Genomic DNA, 26359 nt, shown 5'->3' on the forward strand with positions numbered 1-26359 from the left:
TCAGGAGCAGTGAGATTAACAGAAAGGCCTCCTCTTCCCGGCCTCTCCTCTCCCAGGCGCCCCTCTTTCTCTGTCCAACTTAATACCATTTATCCAGATAACGGTCCAGATAATCCCCGTGCTGTGAGGGTTCAAGGTACAGATCTCCGTTTGGACTTCCCCGGCCGGGGACGCCCTTCCTGTTCCCTCTGCCCGACAAACTCCTATTCACCCCTCAAAACCCCCCTCCGGGAACCCTCCTAGAGAAGTTCCTGCTTTCGTGGTGCGAGGGTCAGTGTCCAGTGACTTGCTCCAGGGTCTAGTGGACAGGCAGAGGCCTGGATTGGATTCCAGAGACCCGGTCATGGTTCCTTGAGCCCCCTGCCACAGCAGTCCCCGGGGCAGAATGTCACATGTCACCAGCGTGTCACACCACGGTCACCGTGCTATGTCACCCAGTGTGACTGTCTTTTGCAGGTGGTGACAACTTTTATGATGGTATTGAGGACATGATTGGCTATCGGCCTGGGCCCTGGATGAAGTACAGCTGGACTGTCATCACCCCGGTTCTCTGTGTTGTGAGTACAGCCCTGTCTTGGCTCTGGGGGGTGTTGGGGACATCTCTGCGTCTCTGGGGTCGTCCCTTCAGCTTCTGGGACAGAGGCCGCTCTAGAAGGGTTCCCAGAGATGGGTTTTGAGGGATGAATAGGAGTTTGTTGGGCAGAGGGGACAGGAAGGGCGTCCCCGGCCAAGGAAGCCACCTGTGTTCTGAAAGGGTTGGGTGCAGCCAGGGTGGGTGGAGGTGACAGCGGAGGACCAAGCTCCCCTCGGACTCTCCCAGAGCTTGTGAGCTCGGTGAGGTGAAGGTCCAGTGGTAGGCTTTGGAATTTCCATGGACACTGGACATGTTGTTTCCATGGTGGGATGAGGATGGTGGCTTTGAGAGAGGACGTCCTCTCAGAGGAATGTTCTGGGCTCTCCCAAGGTTGAGGAGGCCTCATAGCCCCTCAGGACGTGGGGACAGTGGTGGCCCACCTTGCCCTTCCTGGGGCCGCCATCTTGGAAGGGGCCGCCATCTTGGAAGGGGCCTTGGTCCATTCCCATGAGTTCTGCCTCAGAGGTTGTCCTCACTGCAATCTGGAAATCCTCGGGAGGGAAGGCTGCTGACCTGTCCCTGTCTGAAGTCACCAGTGACCTGGGGAACATCTCCATGGCCACTCTTGCCCTTCCTGGGGGGCCGCCATCTTGGAGGTGGCCGCCATCTTGGAGGTGGCCGCCGTCTGGAGCACCAAGGGCCCTCTTCTTCCAGGCCACGCTGGGTCAGCACTGCTGTTAGCTTGTTGTGTGACCAAAAGCAGCCAGGTCCCTCTGTGGGCCTCAGTTTCCCTACCTCTGGAACAAGGTCACTCTGAAGTGGTTCTGGTGGGAGCTGACAACTTTATTACCGTTATCATTTAATATGATGGGGTCCCCCCACCCCCCAATTTTTCTCCCCAGAAAAATAAGAAACCATAGCAACCATGGATCACAGCTGAGTTAAACCCCGTCAGAGAGGCGTTGGGTCCATCTCGGTGCATGTTCTTGTCCCCACTGAATGCTTATTCATGGCCAGTGCCTGACACTCTGACCCTCAGATTCTTTTTATTTTGTTGTTGGTACCAGGAATTGAACTCAGGGGCCCTTGACCCCTGAGCCCCGTCCCCAGCCCTATTTTGCATTTTATTTAGAGACAGGGTCTCCCTGAGTTGCTTAGGGCCTCACTAAGATGCTGAGGCTGGCCTCCAACTTGCGATCCTCCTGCCTCAGCCTCCAGAGCCACTGGGATGACAAGCGTGCCCCACCGCGCCCAGCCTGACCCTCAGTTTCTTCATCCCTCGCTCCCTGAGGTTGCATAGGCTGCACTTGGTGGTGGTAGTGGGATGGTGTCACCCTCGGGGAGGTGACTTGGTCAGATTGGCACAGGAAGGAGATTCTCAGGGCAGCAGAGGGTTCTGCCCCCTCGGAGAGAGACCGTCCCCTCAGGTTGAGGCCCGTCCTGGTCCCAGAAGCCCCTGCACCTCGGGGCGGCCCAGGACCCCCCTCTGACCGCCCCCTTCTCTCTCTGTAGGGATGTTTTGTCTTTTCTCTCGCCAAGTACGTGCCCCTGACCTACAACAAAGTCTACGTGTACCCAAACTGGGCCATCGGGTTTGGCTGGGGCCTGGCCCTGTCGTCCATGATGTGCATCCCGTTGGTCATCCTGATTCGCCTCTGCCAGACGGAGGGGCCGTTCCTCGTGGTGAGTGCTGGGGTGGGAGAAGCGGGAGGCCAAGGCCCGCCGGCTGGCTCTTTGCTGTGTGACCTTAAGCAAGACGGTAGCCCTCTCTGAGTCCTAGACCCTTCCCTGGATGGGGGTGTGGGCAGAGTGCATTGTGGGAAAAGAGGCACAGAGCCCCGTTGGTGCAGAGGGGGAGGGCTTTGTGGTCCTGGTGAGGGCAGGTCTGGGGGCTGGGGAAGAAGGTTCCAGAATGTGAGAGTCAAGGACAGAATATTCTGGAGAAAGGAGCCGAGTTCCCCCCAGACACCTCTCCTTACCCTGGGGCCCAGTGGAGGCCCAGAAGCCACTTCTGCCTGAGTCTCAGCTCTGTTGGTGGCAGACTGTGTGTCTGCCCGTGTCCCCCGGGGGGTCCCCTTCCTTCCCCAGCCTCCTCTCGACCTCCCTCCCACAATACGGAGGCCCCGGGGCGGGTTGGGGCTGGCAGAGGCCGAGGCTCTTTCCAAGAAATTCCTTTCTCAGAATCTGGAGCCTCTGGGCTTGGGTCGGCGCCAGGGCGGGGTTTTGTTCTGAGCTGGTTTTTTTAAAAAAATTTTATTGTTTTTCTCTTTTCAAAATCTGGAGCCAGGATGTCCTGGGGCCCTGCTCCCCCCCTGGGGTGGCTCGAGCTTCCTCCTGGGCTGGAAGGGGAAAGGTTGAGAGTTGTTCAGGGGAGAGGGGAGAAGAAGGAGCCCCGGGGTCAGGGGGGACCAGGGAGCCAGGCAGACCCCCCCAGGTCTTTATCAGAGGTAGGACAGGACCCCAATATCCAGTCAGAATCCTGAAAGTCCTGTCAGTTCTTAAGATAGTATAATCTCGAGGCTCGGGAGGCTGAGGCCGGAGGATGGCAAGTTGGAGGCCAGCCTCAGCCACTTAGCGAGGCCCTGAGCCACTCAGGGAGACCCTGTCTCTCAATAAAACACAAAATAGGGCTGGGGACGGGGCTCAGGGGTTAAGTGCCCCTGGGTTCAATCCCAGGTACCAAAAAACAAATAAAATGGCAAAATCTGAAATCCTGGGCCTGGGGACAAACAGGGGACACCTGCTGCTCTGAGCACTCCCAAGTGGCTCCCCCTCATCCCCAGAAACATGAGCCAAAGTCCAATCAGGGAGCAAGAACCTTCCATCCACTCCAGCAGAACTCCCCCAAACCAGAGAGGGTGATAACTGTCCCAACGCCACACAGCACACACAAGAAATGTCAGGAGGGGAGGCCGAGGGGGACGGGGACCTGGAATCTGAGCCCTCGGGTCTTCCTTCTGCAGAGAGTCAAGTACCTCCTGACCCCGAGGGAACCCAACCGCTGGGCTGTGGAGTGTGAAGGGGCCGCTCCCTACAGCTCCCGCATCACGCTGAACGGGACCCTCATGAAACCGACTCACATCATCGTGGAGACCATGATGTGAGACCCCCCGGGGGCGACGGGGCGGCCGCTTTCCACCTGTTTACTAACATTAGATTCTCCTAGGACCAGGTTTACAGAGCTTTATATTTTGCACTAGGGATCTCTTCCTCGTCCTCGTTGGTGTTTTGTGTCAAACGTGAACTCCGTGCGTGTGCGCGTGTGCACGTGTGCGTGAGCGTGTGTGTGTGTGTGTGTATCGTGGGTGTGCGTATTTTGTTCTGATTTTGGGATATTTTGTACAAAAAAAAAAAAAAAAATAGAAGAAACCCCCCTTTTTCCACTGAATTAGGTCTGTTTCAGGGGAACTGGGTGAAAAGTTTTCTTTGTAGATATCTTTGTTTTTTTCTCTTTCTGGAACATGTGACTCTTGACCATGGGACACTTTGACCATGTGAATGACCCTTCTTGCCAGCAATAGAGATCGTTTTTTTGGGTTTTCTTTTCCAAAAGCAATTTTTCGGTGCTTGGTCGAACCAGGAGAAAATTCTGACCCCCCAAGGAAGACTAAAGTGTGGAGGACGATTTTTCAGCCCTGAGCTGCGTCTTGAGGGTGTAGTATCTTTCCGAACCTGGTTCAGGGGTTCGACATCCGGAGCAGAGTGACTGGCCAGACCCCTCCCCGAGGAGCAGAAGAGACAGGGCCCAGAGGAGACCCTTCGTTACATTTCTCTTAGCCAAGAGGAAACCTGCCAAAATCTATGAACCAGGCCCTCAAGTTAAATAGACGGACGAGAGCTCAGAAAGGAGACTCTTGAAGCAGGATTTGAAAAGTTAAAGAGCAATAGAAACTGTAGCTCCGGGTTTAAAAAAAAAAAAAAAAGAAATCCCATCTTTTATTTTGAGATCGAGGGTGGATAATCGGTAGGACTGTCCGAGTCCAGGGTCCAAGCAGGAGCTGTGAGAGATGGCAGAGCCCTTGAAAGAGGTGGGTGATGGGCCACCCACGATCCTTTCTGGAACATTCCGGGCAAAGACCCCACGCTGGCTCGAGAGCATCCGGGGTCTGGCGGATGGGTCTGTTGCATTTGAAGGGGGTCACAGCAGGATCTGGGTGTCCCCTGAGGATGAGGGGAGGCAGATGGACCAAAGCACTGGGCCCTGCGTGTTCTCAGGGGCCTGGAGTTGGGGAGCGGGGATTTCCTCCCCTCGTCTCTCCACCCCCAACTGGGACCTGCCTGTCAAGCTCTCTCTAAAGTGTCACCTAGGGCCACCTCAGCTCCTAGCCCCCAAATGCCCAGAGTGGCCTCAGGGGTGGGGATGGAGGTGCCCGGCACCCCCCAAATCCTCCTGAGTGCCGGCCCAAGGAGGGTCTGGCAGGTTGGGGTCGTCCAGGGACCCGGGGGAGGGGGGGCTGGCACCCCCAAGACCTGGTGTCATCGTGAGTGACACCCAGAGCCAGGTTCGCCCCTGAACCAGGGAGGAAGGTGCTACACCCTTCAGAGGTCCACCCCGTGCCCCCTCTGGACCTGAACGGGGCCGTCCTCGTCACCGTGGTCACTCTCAGCCACACCCCAATGTGACCGCAGGCACCCAGGCGGGGACTGTCCCCGAGGCTGGCCCCTGGAAACCTCCTGCCGCCCCAATTTGGGATTTTTACTGAGGGGGGGAGACTCCCCTGTCCCCCTCCTGCCCCTCTGGTCTTGGACAAGTGGCCTATTTAGGGACACTCTGCCAAACGTCCCCGGATCCCATTCCAAGCCACCCGTGCTGGTCCCTTGCCCCTGTTTTTCCGTGTCTCTGTGGTCCCCGTGGTGTGGGGCCTGTGTCCTTGTCCTGCTGATGTTACCCAGTTGCCGTGTGACCCCCCCGTTTTCCTGTCGTCTTCTGGAACTTTCTAGAAAACTCACCTTGTGTCCCTCTGGGAAGGCAGGGTCCCCTCCCCCCCCCCCGGGGAGCAGGACCCTGAGAAGCTGCGGCCACCTGAGACTTCGGGGTCCTCTCGGTCCCCCTTTCCCCTCCCACCACGAGCTCGTGCCCTGGGGAAAGGACGTCCCCGTTAACGTGGTGACACTCTGGAGGTGGCCCGCAGACCCAAATTCTAGACCAAAGACGCACCCAGAAGCCGGGTCCCCGTCTCCGACTGCTGCTCCTGGGGCCCCGGGCCTCTGCCTTCCCCGTGTCCCCTCCTGGCCACAGCGTTGGTCTGTGTCCCCCGTGACGACGGCTGTCTTTCCCGTCTCTCTCTGTAGAAGTGAAATTTGTCCCTTAGAGCTCACCACTGGTCCCCGTCTTGGGACAGGCGGGTCCAACCTTCCTCCCGCCACCTGCCTGGGGCAGGTCAGAGATCTGGTGTCACCTAGATCTAGTGTCACCCGGTGCCCAGGCTGCCCCATCTGGACAGGAAGCCACCAAGGCACAGACAAGTGGGTGGGGGGGTCCCCAAGATGAATGTCCCACCCCCCCTCCCCGGGGAGCTGCCTCATGGATCGGAGACCCTGGGACTGACCCCAAGGCTCTCCAGGGTCCCCTGTGCAGTGACCTCGGTGTCCCTGGGGAAACCTGGTCCCCGAGTCACGAGGATCAGGCGGCGGCCGGCGAGTGTGACCAGAGCCGGGTCCCCATCCCTCCCCAAGGTTCTCCCTGGCGACCAAAGACGCGTTGGTGACAGAGGAAGCAGATGTCCTGGTTCAGGGACAGGGCGAGAAGCATCCCCAGCACCTCAGACCCTCCCCCGGGGCCCTCTTGGTCCCCAGCTGGCGAGATGGGAGGTGGCCTCGGGCAGGACAGGCCATCTGTCCCCCCTGACCCTGCCCAGGGACCTCCTTCCCCGCAGGTCACCCCTGGGAGAGGGACCTGAGAGTCCTCTGTGCACAGGAGCAAGCCAAGGCCCGGGCTGGCCAGTCGGCTCCCCCCTAAAAGAAATTAGGATTTAATGACAACTTCCAGGGCTCCAAACGGAGCCCCGGGGTAGGTGGCACTCCCTGGTCCCCGCCCAGCACCCCAAAGATGGTGGCCCAGCACCAAGAGCCCCCCTGGGCGGTCCCCTGAGCACCTCCAAGAGCCCCTTTGATAAAGCCATGGCTCTGGGTGGTGGCACCAGGCTGGGAGCAGAGAGTCCCCAACTTCTCCCGAGACTCAGCCAGGAGGGGACCCAAGGGACAATCCTAGAGGGTCCTTCAAAGCCTCAGACGCAGGCGGTCCCCCCCCCCCCCCCCGACAGATTCAGGGCCAAACCGAAAACCCAGGAGCCACCAAGTTGGAGAACAATCCAGAGTCCCCGAGTCCCAGGGCCACCTCCCCCTGCCCGCCCGTGACCCCCACAGGAAGCTCTTTCCCACCCCCCGATGGTCCCCTGAGTGTCCCCTCTTGACCTGTTGTGACTTCCTGGAGGAGGAGGAGGGAGTCTCTTGTGGGACATTTGGCTTCCCATCGAGATGGTGGCTGCATTTTAATTTTTTTGTCCCTTGATTTCCCCCAAGTCATGGTCCCCAACCTTCCCCTCCCCCTCCCCGCCCCCTCCCCCTCACGCACCCCCAAGACTCTCTCTATTTAGCACAAAGCAAAAGCTGATAAACGTGGGGTTCGCCTCCTTCCAGAAAAAAAAATGTCCTGGCTCATCGGGACTTTTTTAAAAAATAAAAATTTTAAAAAAAAATTTTAAAAAAAGATAAAATTAAAAAAAAAAACCTTCAAACTATTTTTAAGCTATTTTAAACTTTTGTAAAAAAAAAAAATACGACTAAAAAAAAAACCCACAAAGATCTATGAAATCCATCCACGGGAGACTCTTCGGAGGAGGAAATATTTGTATTTGAACAAAATCCTTGGTGTGTCCCCCTCCCCGTCCCCTGTCCCCGCAGAATACGAGCTTCTGTGTGTCCATGTTTGATGATGGAGGGTCCCTGGGATCCGCGGGGCTCATGTGCGTGTGTGCGTGTGTGTGTTCATTTCTTCTTTGGCTTTTTAGATAAATATGTATATCGATATTTTAAATCCATCTTTGGCTTTTTCTGTTTTGTAGAGGAGTTTGTAATCACCTTATAACACGACAATAAACATTTCCTTTTTGAAAGCCCCCAGCTGGTGTGCGGTGTGTTGGGGCTGAGCGGACGTTTCCCCGTGGGTTGGGCGGCTCGAGCCCTTGACGGTTTCTAGAAATTTCTGTGAAGGGCTTTTTGAGGCCAACCCTGCAAAACTGTGGAGTGCAGGTGGAGGATCCCGTCCCAGGTGGGGGGGGGGGGACCATTTCTGTATTTTATTGAGAGACAGGGACTCTTGCTGAGTGGCTGAGGCTGGCCTCCAACTTGGGATCCTCCTGCCTCAGCCTCCAGAGCCGCTGGGGGGATGACAGGCGTGCGTCACCGCGCCCACCCTCCAGCCCTTTTTAGTTTTTATTTTCAAGCCAGGGTCTCACACGACGTTGCTTATGGACTCCCACTTGAGATCCTCCTGCCTCGGCCTCTGTGGTCTGAATTCTTAATGATTTGCTTACGGGTTCACCGTCCTCCACTGTAGTAGGCAGACAGGCCCTCAGTCCCTCTGTGGATGTTGTAATGTCCAGGGGCCACATCATGCCCAGTAAATGGCAGGTTTTTAAAATGTATTAACGTATGGCTAACATGCATTCACGTTGGGGAGGCTGAGGCAGGAGGATGGCAAGTTGGAGGCCAGCCTCAACAACATACCAAGACCCTGTATCTAAAAAAGGAATAAAATAAGGGCTGGGGATGGGAGTTCGGTGGTTAAGTCCTCCTGGGGTTCCATCCTTGGTACCCAAACTACAAACAACAACAAAAATATCAGTGTTTGAACTTAAACCAGGTGCGATGTCACTGGGTCTGTAGGGACACTGGCCGTCGCCAACCAAGATATAAAGAAAATTAAGGAAAAAGAAAACCGTCCACTCCGGTGGCTTGAAATATTTTTACTTTAAAAAAAAAAATCACCCCAAGGGTACTGGACCCCCCACCCCACGCCCGTCACGGCAACCCCTGGTGGGACACAGATTGACACATGGGCCCCCCACAGACCACAAGTGGCCTTTGCAATGTCCTGGTTGGCACGGCGGGCTCTCCCCGGAGCCCTAAGAAACCTCGAGTAGAAAAATACTTTACAAGGAAAGTTCTAATCTCAGCCAGAGAAAAATACAGCTTTGGGGAGGGGGGGGACATGTCACAGGGGCCGTTCCCAAAAGGCGTCTGCAGGCAGGGTGGTCACTGGGGAGGGGTGCTGGGGAGCGTCCCCACGAGAAGCCACGGGAAGTATTGCATATGAGAAGGTCCCACGGCCCCGGCCACAGAGCCACGCCGCCCGGCCTCATTGCATATGTCGGGGGGGTGGGGGGTAAATGGCGGAGGCCACAGCCCGAGGAAGGGACAGGGGGTGCAGGTCGGAGTGGATGTGTCCTCCGTGGCCTGGAGGCCTGGAGTCGAAGGGGCAAGCCCAAGCCCAGAAGCCCTGAGTGTGTGTCCATTACAGCCCTGTTTCTTCACGAAGGCCCAGAGAGGGTGGGCCAGCCATCCAAGGCTGCACAGCAGGACCCGCTGATGGCCCGGAGAGACACCTCTCTCTGGCGGTGCCATCTCCCACCCCTCAAAGCCAGGGTCTCTGGGCCTTCGCATGGTGCCCCTGATGACAGGTGGGCAAAGTCCTTTCACCCTGGGGTGGACGTTGACCCGGGAATCCAAGATGGCAGAGGCGCTTGGGTGGCCCCAGCCAGAGGCAGGAAGGGACCCTTGGAGAGGGGACCATCAGGGAGCAGGACACCGGGAAGTGGAGGGGACGGTGGGCAGGTGGAGAGGGTCCTGTGTCCACTCAGAGACTGTCCAAGAGGAACCGATCCCGGGGACATGACATCACCGCCAAGAGGGGCCTGGACTGACTCGGGGACGGAGATGGGTCGTGGTCACCCAAAGCCCTGATGGTGCCCGCCCCAGGGTCCCCAGACCCACAGGCTCCAGTCAAAGGCTCAGGGCCGGCTTCCTGGGGTCCCACGCCCCCAGCTCGGTGTCCCCAGAGCAGAGGTGCTGCAGGAGACAGGGTCCCAGGAGTCCCACCCTGAACACATCCTCCTTGGTGGCCCGGTCTCTGGGTGACGTGGGCCCTCTGCCAGGGAATGTAAGCACCTGAGTCCGGGGGACGGTCCTGGGGGACGGTCCCTGCTCACCTCCTGTGACAGCGAGCTCAGCGCCCCTGGTAGCCCATTCTCGGGCTTTCCCATCCCTGTCACCTGTCCATGGAGGCCCACGGGGACCTGAGAAGCCCCAGCCCCTCTCCTCCTGTCCCCACCCTTTTGGGGAAGGGCTCCCCTGGGGCATCTTGGTGACCAACTTGGCAAACACGCAGATGTCACTCTGAACGGAGGACGGGGACCTCGCTGCCTGGTGCCCCCCATTGACACGGAACTTGGGGACAGAGACCAGGTCCCGTCCTGGTCGGCCAAGCAGGTGCCCACGGGGTCTCCGCCGTTGGCCCGTGGGGTGTCTGGATCAAGGGCCACCTTCAGAGCATCTGGGGACTGCCGGGGCCTGGCGCTCGCGATGACCGCTTGCTCTGCGCCAGGGGGTTGCGGCTGATGACCAATTCCAGGACGTCACCCGCCTCGGCCAGGAGTGGCACTGCCAGGCAGCAATCGAAGTCCCGCGTGCGGATGTGGTTGACCTGCACAGTGCACAGCCGGGTGACAGGACCCAGGGGTCAGCTCAACAGGGAAGGGGAAGCGGAAGGAAACAGCTTGGGAGGCTGAGGCAGGAGGATCCCAAGGTGGAGGCCAGCCTCAGCCACTGAGTGAAACCCTAAGCCACTTAGCAAGACCCTGTCTCAAAATGAAAAAATAAATAAATAAAAAGGGCTGGGGCCGGGGCTCTGTGGTTAAGTGCCCCCTGGGTTCCATCCAAAGCCACAACAAAAAAATTTCCTTTCAAAATAACTAAGTTGAAAAAGCCCCATCGATTTAGGGAGAGAAAGCACAAGTTAAGTCCATTAAGTACCAGAGACAAAAATGTCTGGGCATGGGAAAGGATGGTCCAGGGGGACCTCCCACCCTCCCCGGTGTCCTTGGCTGTCAGGCAGGTCACATGGGCTGCGAAGGATCATGACAGGTATCTTTCTGGGTGAAGGCAGCCTCCTTTCCTCCGTCCTGCAGTTTGAGGAGGCCACAGGAGTTAGACAAGCTGGAGGGTCCATCCGCCTCGGGAAAGCAAGGCCACACTGCCCCCCAGTGGACATACAGAGAAGTTCAATACCAGTGCATGCTCAGCACTGAGGTCTGGGGGTTGTTTGTTACTGCAGCATAACTCAGCCTCACCTGACTGATACAGCTCACTTTGTCATTCACCTTGTTATTATTATTACTTGCACTGGGGATAGGACCTGGGGGTGACTTGCCATTGAGATACACCCCTATTCTTTTTTTTTTTTAATTTTTAATTTTGACACAGGGTCTAAGTTGCATAGGGTCTCACTAAGTTGCTGAGGCTGGCCTCCAACTTGGGATCCTCTTGCCTCAGCCTCCCAAGTCGCAGGGATGACAGGCGTGGGCCACCGCACCCAGTCGTCATTGGCTTCTCTCAGATGTGTAGAGGTGGGCTCTTCCCCCGTCCCAAGGCCCCCCCACCCCTGTAGTGTCCCCTGCATTACCTGAAGGACCCTGTCAAAGGGCTGGAGGCCCCCACGCTGGGCTGGTCCTTCGGGGCGCACCGTGTGCACGTAGACCCCCTTCTCCAGGAGGCCGTCTGAGACGCTGAAACCAAAGTCGTTCCGCACGGGGTCCTTGTGCAGCGTCACCTGGGAGCAGAAGGACGAGGGGGTCCCTGAAGCTCTGACTTGTGACTCCAGCCCCTCGTGGTGGCCTGAATCCCTCGGTCTGGCATTGGAAAGAGCTGGGTTCGAGCTCAAGGGCGGCTCAGAGACAGGGGGCTGGGGGTTTCTCCTCCTGGGAGATGCTGGCTTCTCGTTTCAGGTAGTGACGGAAAGTTATGATGGATAGAAAAATGTTGCCCAGCCTGGTGCCCTGGCCCACGCCTGTCAGCCCCCTGGTGGCTGGGAGAGGCTGAGGCAGGAGGACCGCAAGTTGGAGGCCAGCCTCAGCCACTTAGTGAGACCTGTCTCAAAATGAAAAATGAAAAGCTCTGGGGATGTGGCTCAGTGGTTCAGGGTCCTTGGATTTAATCCGAGAGAGAGAGAGAGAGAGAGAGAGAGAGAGAGAGAGAGAGAGAGAGAGAGAGAGAGATTGCACAGTGGTTCCTCAGTATCTGCAGGAGATTGATTCCAGTAACCCTTAAAGACTTTTTAAAAAGTCTGTACATGTTCAGTGCAGATATCATTTTTTTTTTCAGAAAAGCATAGATTGAACCCAGGGATGCTTTACTGCTGAGCCACATCCCCAGCCATTTTTTTTAAAAAAAATTTTTTAACTGTAGTTGGACACAACACCTTTATTTTATTTATTTATTTTATGTGGTGCTGAGGATCGAACCCAGGGCCTCGCACGTGCTAGGTGAGTGCTCTACCGCTGAGCCACAACCCCAGCCCCGCCCCCCTTTCGCCATTTCTATTATCATTTTTTTTTAAATTTTGAGACAGAGTCTTGCCAAGTTGCTGAGGCTGGCCTCCAACTTACGATCCTCCTGCCTCAGCCTCCCAAGTCCCTGGGATGACGGGCGGGCGCCTCTAATGTATCGACTTTTCTAGATGCACGTGCACACATCGGTGCCGACTCACACACACTTGGACACACACACACACACACTGGACAGGGGGTAAAAGCCAGTCCACTTAGTCCTGTTCTGCATTGTGCATGTTTATCACCCAAATGACGAGGCTGTGGGAAACTCAACCCGGTATAAAATCCCTGTTTTACGGTGGAGAAGGATGAACGTGGAGAGCAGAGAGGCCTTCCGCGTCCCAGGGGGGTCCCCACCCAGCACCCACCTTGTGCATCTCCAGGGGCACGGGCCGCAGCAGCTCCTGCAGCTCTTCGGGGGACCCTGGCACCTCCCGGGCCCTCCTCCAGGCCTGGGGGCCAGGCCTGCCCTCTAGGGCCGCGCTCTGCACGGAGCCCGTCATGATGGAGGCCTGTAGGGGGCACCACCCGACTCTCAGAGGACTGTCCTCCTGCTGCACCGGGCAGTCAGCACCCGGGGACACCCGCTGAGTACCCAGGGTCCCCGGGAGGAACAGGGGGAGGTGGCTCTTGCCCCACCTTGGGGGCTTCCCATCACATAATCACAATAATAGTGACTGGGGCTACATTCTAGAACTTTCTAGGCTCATTTCTTGTTTCTTTTGGGAACCAGGGATTGAAAGACAGGGTGCTCCACCACGGAGCCCCATCCCCAGCCCTTTTTATACCTTATTTAGAGACAGGGTCTCACTGAGTTGCTTAGGGCCTCACTAAGTTGCTGAGGCTGGCCTCCAACTTGCGATCCTCCTGCCTCAGCCTCCAGAACCGCTTGGATTCCAGGCGTGCACCATGCGCCCGGATGCTGGGCTCACATCTCAGCACTTCACACTCACAACTCTTTTTTATTCTCTGCAATAGTAATGAGGAGGTCTTGCACCATTCCCCCCCCCCCATTTTTCAGATAAGTAAACTGAGGCTTAGAGAGATACGACTTGAATCCAGAGTCTGGCTCCAAAATCAAGGCTCTTAACCACTTTGCTGCGTGGCTATTCATAAACATCAACTTTAAGGTAACGTGATCATTGAGACAGAGGAGAGGTTCATGGGTAGTGAGCATCCAGGATGGAGTAAGTGGTCAGCGAAATTTCCAGAACTGAGATCTCAGGAAAAAGAGGAGGCAGGAGAGTGTCTTTGGAAGACGGAGCAGCATATGCAAAGGCCCTGTGGTGGGGAGACCTGGAAGGAGGCCCATGGCTGGGGGCAGCAGTAGGGTGGCACGGGAGGAGGGACTAGCTCAGAGATGCTCCAACAACACAGAACACAGGTGGGGTGCCTCTGGGAGTGACTGCCCCCGAGAGGGTGAAATCAAAAAGCCCAGCTGCCCCCAGAGGTGACAGATAGGTAGATTCATGCTCAGGACACTAGAAATAATAGAAAAAAAAAAGAAAAGAAAATTTGAGAATAGGTTTGTTGAAAAATGTATAGAAAAGTCAAAACATAGGGAGACAAAGACATTAAGAACAAAAGACAGAATATTTGAAAAATAAATAGACATTATACAAATAAAAGAGATAGTTCCTGAAATACAATCTCTAGGACTATACGTTAGAATAAATACAGCCAAGAGAGAATTAGTGAATGGGTGGGCAGATTAAAGAGGGCAGAGAAAGATGTTAAAAGAAAAGCTAAGAGACATGGAGGACAGAATGTCTCTTAGGTAACGGAGCCACACCTTCCAAGAGGTCAGAGAATTTTCGTTTTATACCCAGCTAAACTATCGTTCAGGATTTGCAGGGAAACAGAGCTCTTGAGACCACAAGACCTAAGAGACCTGACATCCAAAGACCCTCACTGACTGAGCTTTTGAAAAAAAAATATATTTAAAAAAGGAACTCGGAAAGGAAAGGTGGGATAAGAGAAGGAACGTGAACAAAGAAAAAGGTTGATAAGAGGAAACTCGTACTGGCCGAATCCCCGCATGAAATTTGAGCAGTTTTTATAAATAAGTTAGGAGATAGAAGGAGATTGTTTGGGGGGAAGTTGGGCATATTCTCAAGTGCCTGTCTTATTAAGAAGTATTGATTAGAGTTTGTTAGAAAATTGAAGTTAAGAAAAAATACGGGGCTGGAAGTGGTAGTGCTTGCCTGGAATCCCAGCGGCTGGGGAGGCTGAGGCAGGAGGATCATGAGTTTAAAGGCAGCCTCAGCCAAAGCGAGGCCCTAAGCAACTCAGTGAGACGCTGTCTCTAAATAAAACACAAAATAGGGCTGGGGACGGGGCTCAGGGGTGCAAAGCGCTGAGATCAATCCTCAGCACCCCATAAAAAATAAATAAAATAAATAAGTAAATGAATAAAATAAAGGTAGAAAATAAAAACTAAATTAAAAATAAGCAAAGCGTATGCAATTTAATAAAGATATAGATTCAAACAAGTTTATGGACAATCTTTTTCTGTCTAGAACCCTACCACCCAACGGAAGGCAATTCACATTCTTTTTTAAGCATAGAGGTGACATCTACTAATGTTGATCCCATTTGCTGGGTGCGGTAGTGCACACCTGTCATCCCAGCGGCTGGGGAGGCTGAGGCAGGAGGATCACAAGTTCAAAGCCAGCCTCAGCAACTCCGTGAGACCCTGTCTCAAAATAAAACATAAGAGAGGCTGGGGATGAGGCTCAGTGGTTAAGTACCCCCCCTGGGTTTAATTCCTGGTAAAGAAAAAAAATTGATCCCATTCTAGGCCACAGAGAAAGAAGTTTTCACAAATTCTAAAGAATTAATATGAAATGGAATATGCTCTGGCCATGGTACATAACATCGAAAAAAAAGCAATATAAATTGGTTTTTTTTTACATTAAATATAAAAATAGCTTAAAAAAAGCATTCTAAAACCAAAAAAAAAACAAACAAAACTCGCCACTTCTGCACAGTTCAGGGGTTGAAGTGAAGACGATGGTGAAAATCTTTAAAATATTTGAAACTGAGTGGACTGGTAAGAAGAGCATAAATCAAAATTTGAAGGATCGCAGCCAAAGCAGTACCTACAGCTGGAATCGTAGCTTTACCAATGGACTCTGTGAGCAAAGAAAAAATACTGAAAGTTCAATAGCAAAGCCACCAGGAAAAGCATCATTGCATAAAAAATACACACAGAAGAGTCGGGCGTGGTGGCCCACTGCCTGGAATCCCAGCAGCTCTGGAGGCTGAGGAAGGAGGATCTCAAGTGGGAGGCCAGCCTCAGCAATTTAGCAAAAGCCCTAAATAACTTGGTGAGACTGTCTTAAAATGAAAAAAATAAAATATTTTTTTTAAAAGGGCTGGGATGTGTGTCCCCTTCCAGCACACGCACCCCAATGTGCCCAGGCCCGGGTGGCCCATACCTCCAGCTCCCGCAGCATCTCCGACTGGCCGCACGACTCCAGGTCTTCGAGGGCTTCCCCGAGCACCCGCCAGAAGCCCTCCTCGCGGGGGGCGCCGGGCCCTGGGCTGTAACGTAGGGAACCACAGCGTCAGGTGGCGGCTGGGCGACAGGCCGGGGCCGGAGGCGCGTCTTCAGGGCCCTGAGGCCAGCGTCAGGCTCAAGGGGCCAGAGGGTGGACAGACGGATGGGCGGACGGGCAGGCGGGCAGGTGTCCTCGGTGGCAGTGCTGGGGCCCCCCGGGGTGGGGGTGGGGACAGTGGTTGGTGACACAGAATGGGCCGGGGAGGGGGGACACGCAGCTAGGGGCCACCAGGAGTGTCGGTGGCCAGTTAAAACATGGGCAGATGAGACAGAGTGGAGAGCCGTGACACAGGACGCCTGGGAAGAGAGACAGACGGACAGACGGACAGACAGAGAGGAGATCCATGGTATAGACCCAGAGGACAGGCCCCGGCCCCGCCCAGACACACACACCGTGACACAGCAGGGGGACACAGAGAGATGGAGACGATGGGACTTTATTTTATTTTTGCTGGGAGAGGCTCAAAGGCCACTGGGGACTTCCCTGTCCCTGTCCTGTGAGTGCCAAGTCCTTGGAGGCACACTGTGGATTCCAAAGGGCTCTCTCTCTCTCTCTCTCTCTCTCTCTCTCTCTCTCGGGGTCCCAGGGGAAGGAAGGAGGGGTTCCTTCTGCCTGAGAAAGTCGGGGGAGCCTCCCTCTGGAAGGCCGGGGTCATTCGAGCTGGGTTTTGAGGGGTGCGTAGGAGTTTTCCAGGAGAGAAGCGGGAAAGGCTTTCTGGGCAGAAGGTGGGTGCGGGTTCAAGTTCTGAGCCTCCTGTTGGTCCTCTGAGATGCCTCTACACCCCCCAGCCCCCCTTTTTTTAATTATTTGAGACAGGGTCTCCCTGAGTCGCTGAGGCTGGCCTCCACCTCGCGATCCTCCTGCCTCAGCCTCCCAGCTGGGCCTCCACCCTGATGCCCTCTCCCTTCATCCTGGCCCATCCCAGCCAAGAGCCCGAGGCTGCCTCCTCCTCCTCTGGTGTCCCCACCACACACCTCATGGGTGGCTCCCAGTCCTCCTCCTCAGGGAAGCTGTGGTTGGCAAGGCCCGGGGTGAAGCTCGTTCTCCGGGGCTCGATGGGTGGTGGGCTGCCCCTGAGCCGGCTGGACCTCCACTCCTGGGGGGTCACGCCGCCCCGGACCGTCGCCTGTGGGGTGTAGGAACCTGGCGGGCGGAGACAGGGGACATTCTGGATGACCTTGTCCACCTGGCTGCTCCTCTCGGGGGCCGTGTGACTCTCTGGAGCCCCTGAGGGTCCCTGTGCCCCCGGGGTCCCCCCCAGACGTCCTGGTCGGTCACTCAGCGCCACAGGCCTGGCTTGGCAAGCTGGCCTTCTGGACCCTGTCCCCACCAGCTCCTTGGGGACAGCCTCTGAGAGCTGTCCCCAGGGACTGAGCCGAGAGGCTCAGCCCGGAGGATGGGGAGGGAGGCTGAGGCCCACAGAGAGCAGGTTCCCCCCGTGGTGGGAGCCAGGGCTGGGGCTCCCCAGGCCCCCGGAGGCCTTGCTTGCTCGCTGTGTGACCTGGGGGTTCCAGGGTGACAGACAAGGCCAGCATCAGATGTCACCGTCACTGGTGGGTCTCAGCATGCGTGACCCGGGAGGGGACCCCAGAGGCATCGGCCCAGCTGAAGTGTTGTAGGATGGGGTGGGAGGGTGCTCTCTGGTTTTCCATGTTCAACTGGATGCAGTGAACACTAATTGGGCACCTACTGTGTACCAGAGGTCGGGATAGGAATGAGGTAAACTTGGTTCCCTTTTTTTTTTCCTGGTACCAGGGATTGAACCCGGGGTGTTTAACCACTGAGCCCCGTCCCCAGCCCTTTTTGGTTTTGATTTGAGACGGTCTCACTAAGTGGCTGAGGCCGGCCTCCAACTTGCGATCCTCCTGCCTCAGCCTCCTGAGCCCCTGGGATGACAGGCGTCCCCGGGAGCCAGCCCAGCTTGGTTCTTCGTCTCACAGAGGAGAAATCTAAGCAGCGGTGCCGGGAATGGTAGTGCCCCGGGGGAGCCCAGGGACCCTGGAAGCGGTTAATGGGGTCAAATGGTGTCTTACTTCTATGAAGTGTCCCCTAGAGGGTCATGCTAGACAGGAGAGGCAGGAAGGAGCTCCACAGGGACTGAGCCCCACCGAGGCAGGTCCAAGGGCCCCGGGGTGTTACCTCGCCCCCCAAAGCCACCACCCTCCGTGGCCGAGCTGTCCCAGGACTCGACAGCACTGTCCACGCTGGGCACGGCGGGCGAGAACCGGGCTGGGAGTCGGCCTCCTTTGATGGCGTCCGGTGGGTCCTCGTCCACGTCACTGGCCTCGCTGAGGCTGCCCGGCCTGTGGGGCAGGAGGGGACCTGGGAGGAGGAGGAGGAGGAGCTGCCGTCTCTGACCTCAAAGTCGCAGCTGATCACAGCTGGTGGGACTGCAAATTGGTGCAGCCCATATGGAAAGCAGGGTGGAGATTCCTTGGAAATCTGGGAATGGAACCACCATTTGACCCGGCTATTCCTCTCCTCGGACTATACCCAAAGGACTTAAAAACAGCATACCACAGGGACACAGCCTCATCCATGTTTATAGCAGGACAATTGACAACAGCTAAACTGTGGAGCCAACCTAGATGCCCTTCAGTAGATGAATGGATTAAAAAATGTGGCATATATACACAATGGAATATTACTGGGCACTAAAAAAGAACAAAATCGTGGCATTTGCAGGTAAATGGATGACGTTGGGGAAGATAATGCTAGGTAAAGTTAGCCAATCCCCAAAAAACAAATGCCGAATGTTTTCTCCTGATATAAGGGGGTGACTCATAGTGGGGTGGGGAGGGGGAGCATGGGAGGAATAGAGGAACTCTAGATAGGGCAGAGGGGTGGGAGGGGACAGGGGGTTAGCCAGGATGGTGGAATGTGACGGACATCATTATCCAAAGTACATGTATGAAGACACGAATTGGTGTCAACATACTTTATATACAACCAGAGATGTGAAAAATTGTGGTATATATGTGTAATAAGAATTGTAAAGCATTCATATATAAAAAATAATAATAAATAAATAAAAATAAGTAGAAGAAGACCCCAAGCCCAGGCTCCCTCTTCTCTCCAGCTATCCCAGCCACCCTCCTGCCTCCCAGGGGATGTGGCAAGGACTTCTGAGACATGCATTAAGCTGAGCCCAGGGGGACAGGTGGCCCGCCCCTCCTAAGGGGCTGGGTGGTGCCCGGGGCGTGGAGCTGGGCTCACGGTCAAGCTGCTTCTTGATCTTCAGTGTGACAGTCTCGCCAGCCACCTGCAGGAGGTGGATGGCCTCGCTCAGGGGCCGGCCCTTGAGGCTGACGCTGTTGATGGCCAGGATGCGGTCCCCCACGTGGATGGCGCCAGTCCTGGGGGGGGGGACAGGAGGCAGAGGAATGGGGTCAGGGATCCGGAACCCCAGACGCAGATGTCACCCTTTGTGGAGCTCGTGAGTCGGGGTAGGCATTGCCCAGCATGCTCCCCAGACGCCCCGGGCAGCAGATCAGGAAGAGGCAGCGTGGCCAGCAGGACAGGTGGCCTCTGTGGCACTGGAGAGTGGCCGGTGTGAATCAGGATCAGCTAAATTCTAAAATAGCCACCCGATTCCGAAGATGTAGTATGAGGAAAAGAAAATATTGATTGCACACTGAAATAAAGACATGGTCTTGCTAAGTTGCTGAGGCCGGCCTCCAACTTGCGATCCTCCTGCCTCAGCCTCCAGAGCGGCTGGGATTCCAGGCGAGCGCCACTGTGCCCAACTCTTTTGACTAGAAAGTTAATGGCTACATTTGCATTTTGGTTTGTCCTTCAGTTGGCCAGCGCGGGGCAACATCAGCCTGGTGGGGGCAGAGGGGTCGTCTGTGGGTCCCCAGCACCCAGGCCTGGGCTGGGTGCGCTCTGGGGTTCATAAGGACCTTTGGAGTCTCTGCAGCGCACCGGGAGTCCAGCAGGGGGCGCTGCGGGCGCGGTGCCTTCCCTCCCGGAGCCACCAGGTCGCTGCAGTGCCAGGACGCCCCTCTGCCTGTCCCTACCCTGGGACATCTGGGGCCACCCGGGTCCCCCCCAGAGCCCCGCTCACCTCTCCGCCAGCCCGCGCTTGGTGAGGCCCGAGATGACAATGGGGTCAAAAGGCTCCTCTGTGCCCGAGATGGTGATGCCCAGGGGACCCCCGTAGCGCTTCAGCTCCACCGTGTAGCTGACGGCGCCCGTGGTCTCCTGCTCATCTGCAAAGGGGACGTCGTGAGGGCCAGGGTCCCCTGGGGCAGGGACAGGGCTGGCCCCCTGCAGCGGTGACACTCACTCCATGCAATGCATCCGCTCCGGTGGGGACCCTGAGGTCACCATCTGCACGCATGCACTCAGCTGTCCCCACCTCCCTCCTTCCTTGGCCAGATGGGACCTCGCTGGCCCACGGGGTGGCGCCCGAGAGGTGACACTCGGGTCCCTACCCGAATTGTCTTCGTCTTTCCGGATCTTCAGCTTCACCAGGTCCTCGCACTGTCGCAGGATCTGCACCGCGTCCTCCATGGGACAATTGTCCAGACGGATGTTGTCGATGGCCAGCAGCTTGTCGCCCGGCTCGAGGGTGCCCGTCCTGCGGGAGCCGGGGTGGGGGATGGGAAGGCGCCCGGTGCAGGCAGACGAGGGGCCCGGCGTCCCCTCCCCGTGTCCCCAGGGGTGTCCCTACCTGTGTGCGGCGCTGCCCTTCTTGATGTCCGAGATGATCAGCGGCTCCCCTCGCTTCCTGCTGGCCGCTGGGGGGAAAGTAGCCATGAATCTGACCTCGGAGGACCTCAGGGTGGGGCAGGGCCATGCAGCCCAGGGCTGCTGGGGACATGGAGGCGCCCTGCTCTACGGCTTCCTGGCTGTGACTGTGAACAAAGCCTCCGCCACCCTGCGCCTCGGTTTCCATTCTGCAAGATAGTGGGAGGCCCGGGCCTCGCGGGGAAGTGGTGAGACTAAGTCACACAACAGGAGGCGCAGTGTGGGTCTTTCTGGAGGGTCCCTTACAGCCCCAGGGGGAGTCTTGTCAGGCCAGGGGGCTCCCATCTTCCCTCCTCTCCTGCCCAAGCTGGGTGCTTCCCCTTACACCACGGTGTGTCCCGGGTGTGGCAATGCTGGTGAGAAGGCAGCTGCTCCTCGGGGCGTGGCTTGTTTGAAGGGCCTTGGCTTACTCTGAGGGTGTGGCTTGCTCTCAGGGGCGTGGCTTGCTTGAAAGGGTAGGGCTTGCTCTGGATGTGGCTTGCTCTGGGGTGTGGCTTGCTCTGGGGGCGTGGTTTGCTCCAAGGGTGTGGCTTGCTCTGGGGTGTGGCTTGCTCTGGGGTGTGGCTTGTTCTGAGGGGAATGGCTTGCTCTGGGGTGTGGCTTGCTCTGAGGATGCACCTTGTGCTGAAGGGTGTGGCTTGCTCTGAGGGTGTGGCTTGTTATGAAGGGTGTGGCTTGCTCTGAAGGGTGTGGCTCGTTCTGAAGGGTGTGGCTTGCTCTGAGGGTGTGGCTTGCTCTGATGGTGCCGCTGGTTCTGAAGGGTGTGCCTTGCTCTGAGGGGCGTGGTTTGCTCTGAGTGTAGCTTGCTCTGGGGGTGTGGCTTGCTCTGAGGTGTGGCTTGCTCTGGGGGTGTGGCTTGTTCTGAAGGGTGTGTCTTGCTCTGAGCGTGTGGGTTGCTCTGGGGTTGTGGCTTGCTCCGAGGGTGTGACTTGCTCTCAGGGTGTGGCTCGCTCTGGGGGTGTGGCTTGCTCTGGGGTGTGGCTTACTCTGGGGGTGTGGCTTGCTCTGGGGTGTGGCTTGCTCTGGGGTGTGGCTTGCTCTGAGGGTGTGGCTTGCTCTGGGGGCGTGACTTGCTCTGGGGGTGTGGCTTGCTTTGGGGGCGTGGCTTGCTCTGGGGGCATGCCTTTGCTGAGCGCCTGGCTTGCTCTGGGGCGTGGCTTGCTCTGGGGGCGTGGCTTGCTCTCCCGCGGCCAGAGGACAGGCTTCCAGCAGGGGGACTCACAGCTAATGGTGATGCCCAGCTCCACACCACGCCGCTTGGGCAGCTTCACATGGAAGGTGCCGCTGCTCGGGATGACCGACTCTGCATACAAACAGATGGGGGCTGGTGTGAGGCCCCCGGAGGGAGCCTCGGGGATCCCCACTCTGGCCTGGCAGGGAGGGACCCCAGAGAGGGACCCTTCCAACACCACTCTGCTTCTTCCATCTGACAGAGGAGGAAACCGAGGGCCACAGAAGTAACACATTTGCTCCCAACGACAGACCCACGATGGTCAGAGCAGAGTCAGGACCGGAACGCAGGCCGTGGACTGTCAGTCAGCGTGGGAGGTCCCCAAGGCCACATTCAATCCAGTTTGGATCCAGCAAAGATTTACTGAGCACCTACTATGTGCCAGGTCCTGGCTGGGTCTAGTCACATGATTCATGCTCTTGAACCCAAAGGACACTCCTCTTATGGGTTCTACCTGCTATTTTACACACGGGGAAAATGTCCCGTCCAGAGTCGCATGGGGTGGAGAACCCACCACCAGAAGCTAGATCCTTTGGCCGAGCCATGCAGAGAAGCAGGTCAGGGTATCCCCTATCCAGCCCCAGGCTACCCCTTACTCCCACTGGGTGCTGTCCCCCAGCAGGGGACTGGGCACAGAGAGGGACAGGGTGTTGGAAAAATTGCATCAGATGTGAACAAGATCAAGAGAGGCCACGTCGAACTCACCGGCCACGTCGAACTCCACCTCCAGCACCACCTTGTGGGTGAGCGCCGCGTCCCTCAGGAGCTGGTTGGCCTCCTCCATGGTCCCGTGTTCCGTGGCGATGCCATTGATGGACAGGACACGGTCCCCCACCTGCAGCAGCCCACACCTGAACTCCGGGTGGCCCAGCAGAGAGAAGAATCTGCATGACATCTCCACTGGGGGCCAGGGGCCAGCCTGGACCCCACCTCCTGGCCTGGGTGTGCCAGCTATGTATCGTCAGACAGTATGTCCTAGGACCCCAGCTAAGGGCCTGACCGTCCTGGGCCTCGGTTTGTCTGTCTGTCCATGGGGGGAGATGCCAGAGTCCTCACAAGATCCTCAGACAGAGGACTCCGCAGGGCACACAGGCTGTGTGATCCTGGGCAAATGAATCAACTTCTCTGAGCCTCGACTGTCAACATGGGGATGGTCGATTCGATGGTTGAGATACACTAAGGAAGCTTGGTGTTTTGACTCAGTTTCCCCACTGTCCCCTTTGTCAGTTTTATAGGATAAAACCAATATCCTGCCAGCATCACTACACTTGGTCTTTGAGGCAATACCAAGATGGTCAATGTGATAACGGCTATCAATCGACGGGAGGGTAGCATATACAGGGTGGATACACTGGACAAAGGGGAAGGGCAGCAGGCTCACCTCTCAGCCGGGCTGTCGGGCTCAATGAAGCGCACCAAGGGTGGAGAGGACAGGGTCTCAGTGGCGAAGAAGCCGCCCTGGAGCTGCAGGCCGAAGCCATTGAGGGGATCTCCGCAGAGTATGACCTCTGTGGTCTCTGTGTGTATGATCTGCCCACCTGGCCCCACCGTGCTGGAAGCCAGTGATACTGGGGACAGGTGATCATGGCACTCAGGTGGCCTGCCCCAGAGAGGCCTTACCAGAGCCCACCCACACCAGAGCCTGAGGGCCATGTAAGCAAGAGTCCTGACTCGACCTGGGGTCCACTCTGACCCTTAGTTTCCTCATCTGTGCCATGGGATCATAACTCCTACCTGCTTGGGGCAAGGACTAAAGAAGACAGTATGTGGGGACCTGATTTTGTAACACAGAGATTCTGGGGCTCTGCATAATTATGTTACTTTCATTCCTTCTTAACTGCATGGGATATGTTCCAAGTCCTGAACCCTGTGTATACTATGCTTTTTCCTAGACACACACCTATGACAAAGTTTAATTTATAAATTAGCTGCAGTAAGAGACTAACAATAACTATTAATAAAATAGAATAAAACTAATATCCTGCCAGCATCCCTAGGCTTGGTCTTTGAGGCCATTCTGAAGTAAAATAAGTGTCACTGCAATATCAAGATGGTCAATGTGATAATAGCTATTAATCGACGGGAGGGTAGCATATACAGGGTGGATACACCAGTGGTAATGGTTTCATTGAGTTACAAGTCACCTGTCAGAGTAGTTGCCCATTTAAAGTGTCCGATTCAATGGTTTTAGTGTGTTCACCACAATCAATAGGTTGATTGACCTCAGGGAAAATTTGTTATTGCTCCCAATCCTCCCATCTCACCCAGCCCTCGGCCACCATGGATCTTTTTGTCTCTGTAAAATTTTCCATTTTCTGGATGTTTCATGGAAATAGAATGGTATAGTACATGATCTTTAGCGACTGGCTTCGTGGCAGAATATTTTCCGAGGACACTGGTGTCATAGCATGGATCAGAATCTTGGATTAAACCCAGGGGCACTTCACCACTGAGCCACATCCGCAGCCCTTTTTATTTTTTATTTAGTGTCTCACTAAGTTGCTTAGGGCCTTCATAAGTTGCTGAGGCTAGCCTCCAACTTACGATCCTCCTGCCTCAGCCTCCCAAGCCCCTGGGATGACAGATGTGCGCCACTGAGCCCGGCCTGCCCTGCCTCCCCAGGTGCCCTGCCCCGCCCTCTGGAAAACCTCACTCCCAGCATACAGGTGGCCCAAAGAGACCAAAGGCTTACGCGAACTCCTGTGCTCCCTCCTCCGCTGCCTCCTCCGCCCCATGGTGGTCCTGGGGCTCATGGGCTGGGATCCGCGGGGCAGGGTGCTGGGGTTGGTGCAGGAAAAGGCATGGTTCATGGTCGGTGAGGAAAAGGGTGTAGAGGACGAGGCTGGGGAGATAAGAGCACAGCCCTGTGAACCCCCCGGGCAGGGCCCCTCACCCTGCTGTGCAGTAGGACCCGGGAAGTCACCCACCCGCCCAGAGACTGGGGAGGCGGTCCTCCTGACACCTCAGATATTCGCTGTGTGACCTCAGGCAAGTCTCTCTCCCTCTCTGGGCCTCAATGACTATACAGTTTCCATAGACCCAGTAGGACCTGGCTGTGAGGGTGTGGCTTGCTCTGGGGGTGTGGCTTGCTCTGGGGGTGTGGCTTGCTCTAGGGTGTGGCTTGCTCTGGGGGTGTGGCTTGCTCTGGGGGTGTGGCTTGCTCTGGGGGTGTGGCTTGCTCTGGGATGTGGCTTGCTCTGGGGGTGTGGCTTGCTCTGGGATGTGGCTTGCTCTGAGGGTGTGGCTTGCTCTGGGGGTGTGGCTTGCTCTGGGGGTGTGGCTTGCTCTGAGGGTGTGGCTTGCTCTGGGGGCGTGGTTTGCTCTGGAGGCATCGCCCTTCTTGTTCCTGACACTCTGGGTGACAGTGGCCCGGCCTCCTAATCTAGGTCTTGCTCTCCTCCATTAGTACACCGCCCCCTCCCTAGGAAAAAGCGACAGGGGACCGTCTGGCTGTGGCCACTTGGGTGCGTTACATCGGCTCCGGTCCTGGCCGCCAGCTGTGGCCCAGGTGGGCGTCCTGCAATGGCCAGGCCTCGGGCTGTGGCAGGAGGACACACAGGGGTCCCAGCGGTGGGGTGGCTCGCTCCTCTGCAGCTTGCCTGGAGTGGACAGGTAAGCGGGAGAGACGGACAGACAGACAGGCAGGCGTTAGGAACAGGGAGACCCAGCTCACCTGCACCCGTGGAACCTGCTGTCCCCTGTGCACTGGGAGAGGAAGAAGCAGGGGACCCGGGCCTGGGCATCTATGGGACCTGCTGCGCCCCAGGAAGTGCCAGGGCCTGGCTCTGCTGCAGGGCACCGGCCTCCCTTCCCCAGCCTCACCCCCAGGGGACTCCATCTGAGCCTCCGCTGCCCCAGGGGTCCCCCTGGCCCCTCTGTGAGATCCTGCTTCCCCATCTCAGCCTCCAAACTGGGGCCAGACCTCTCCTCCCAGACCACCCCAGACCCCTGCCTGGCCCTCCCTCGCACTGGGCCACCATGTCCTTGGATAGACAGGGGAGGACTGGGCTGATTTTGCCATTGATTCCGTGTCCCACCCTGACCCTGGGGCTTGGCCAGCTAATGGAGCAGGGGAAATTTCAGCTCTGTGAGGGGCCCGGTGGCCCACGCCTGGATTCCCAGCGGCTCAGGAGGCTGAGGCAGGAGGATAGCAAGTTAGAGGCCAGCCTCAGCCACTTAGCAAGGCCCTGAGCACCTGAGGGAGACCCTGTCTCTAAATAAAAAATAAAAAGGGCTGGGGAGGGGGTTCTGTGGTGAAGCACCCCTGGGTACCAATAAAAAAAAAAAAAAGAGTCTCAGCCCTGTCACTGCCCAGCTGTGGAATCTGGACAGCTCACTTAACCTCTCTGTGCCTTGTGATCATCTGTAAAATGGGATCAAGACAGGGCCACCTCCTCAGGTCACAGAGAGGACTGGAATGAAGTATGATGAGCTTTCCAGCAAGGATGGGCACTTAGTAGTGGCTCAGTTAAGGAGAGCCCGGGGACGGTTAGCGGCTGGTGGCCTGTGAGACGCTGTACCTACGTCTCTGAGCCTCAGCTGCCTCAGTTTCCCGTGTGTGAAATGGGACAATAGTTAACAGTGGCCTCACACTGTCCCTCCAGGCTGGAGTCCTGGGCTTCCAGGTCCTCTG

At 56.6% G+C, this 26359-nt stretch overlaps 2 protein-coding genes across 8 annotated transcripts in view; one reads left to right on the forward strand and one right to left on the reverse strand.

Annotated features, from left to right (window-relative positions):
- Window positions 1-7692, forward strand: part of Slc6a6 (solute carrier family 6 member 6) — a 56354-nt gene extending 48662 nt beyond the window's left edge. For all 5 annotated transcript variants that reach the window (XM_046425418.2, XM_058572937.1, XM_046425420.2 and 2 more), the window contains 3 exons: window positions 457-557; window positions 2087-2257; window positions 3538-7692. In XM_046425418.2, coding sequence (XP_046281374.1) covers window positions 457-557; window positions 2087-2257; window positions 3538-3678 — 413 coding nt within the window. In that variant the 3' untranslated portion in view covers window positions 3679-7692. The remainder of the gene's footprint in view (window positions 1-456; window positions 558-2086; window positions 2258-3537) is intronic.
- Window positions 7693-8533: 841 nt separating this feature from the next.
- The window catches only part of Grip2 (glutamate receptor interacting protein 2), a 64144-nt gene continuing 46318 nt past the window's right edge, over window positions 8534-26359 (reverse strand). For 2 of the 3 annotated variants that reach the window (XM_058572935.1, XM_046425422.2), the window contains exons 10-24: window positions 25200-25325; window positions 24419-24568; window positions 23108-23294; window positions 22432-22577; window positions 21718-21798; window positions 20419-20485; window positions 20180-20325; window positions 19810-19954; window positions 18960-19099; window positions 17883-18065; window positions 16718-16886; window positions 15621-15726; window positions 12549-12692; window positions 11256-11402; window positions 8534-10277 (exon numbers count right to left, since the gene is read on the reverse strand). In XM_058572935.1, the coding sequence (XP_058428918.1) occupies window positions 10119-10277; window positions 11256-11402; window positions 12549-12692; window positions 15621-15726; window positions 16718-16886; window positions 17883-18065; window positions 18960-19099; window positions 19810-19954; window positions 20180-20325; window positions 20419-20485; window positions 21718-21798; window positions 22432-22577; window positions 23108-23294; window positions 24419-24568; window positions 25200-25325 (2096 nt within the window). In that variant the 3' untranslated portion in view covers window positions 8534-10118. The remainder of the gene's footprint in view (window positions 10278-11255; window positions 11403-12548; window positions 12693-15620; window positions 15727-16717; window positions 16887-17882; window positions 18066-18959; window positions 19100-19809; window positions 19955-20179; window positions 20326-20418; window positions 20486-21717; window positions 21799-22431; window positions 22578-23107; window positions 23295-24418; window positions 24569-25199; window positions 25326-26359) is intronic. The other variant, XM_058572936.1, reaches the window with a different exon arrangement.

Source organism: Marmota monax, unplaced genomic scaffold, assembly GCF_021218885.2.
Source record: "Marmota monax isolate L192 unplaced genomic scaffold, Marmota_monax_Labrador192_F-V1.1 WCK01_AAM20220418_F8-fsc00028, whole genome shotgun sequence".
NCBI lineage: Eukaryota > Metazoa > Chordata > Mammalia > Rodentia > Sciuridae > Marmota > Marmota monax.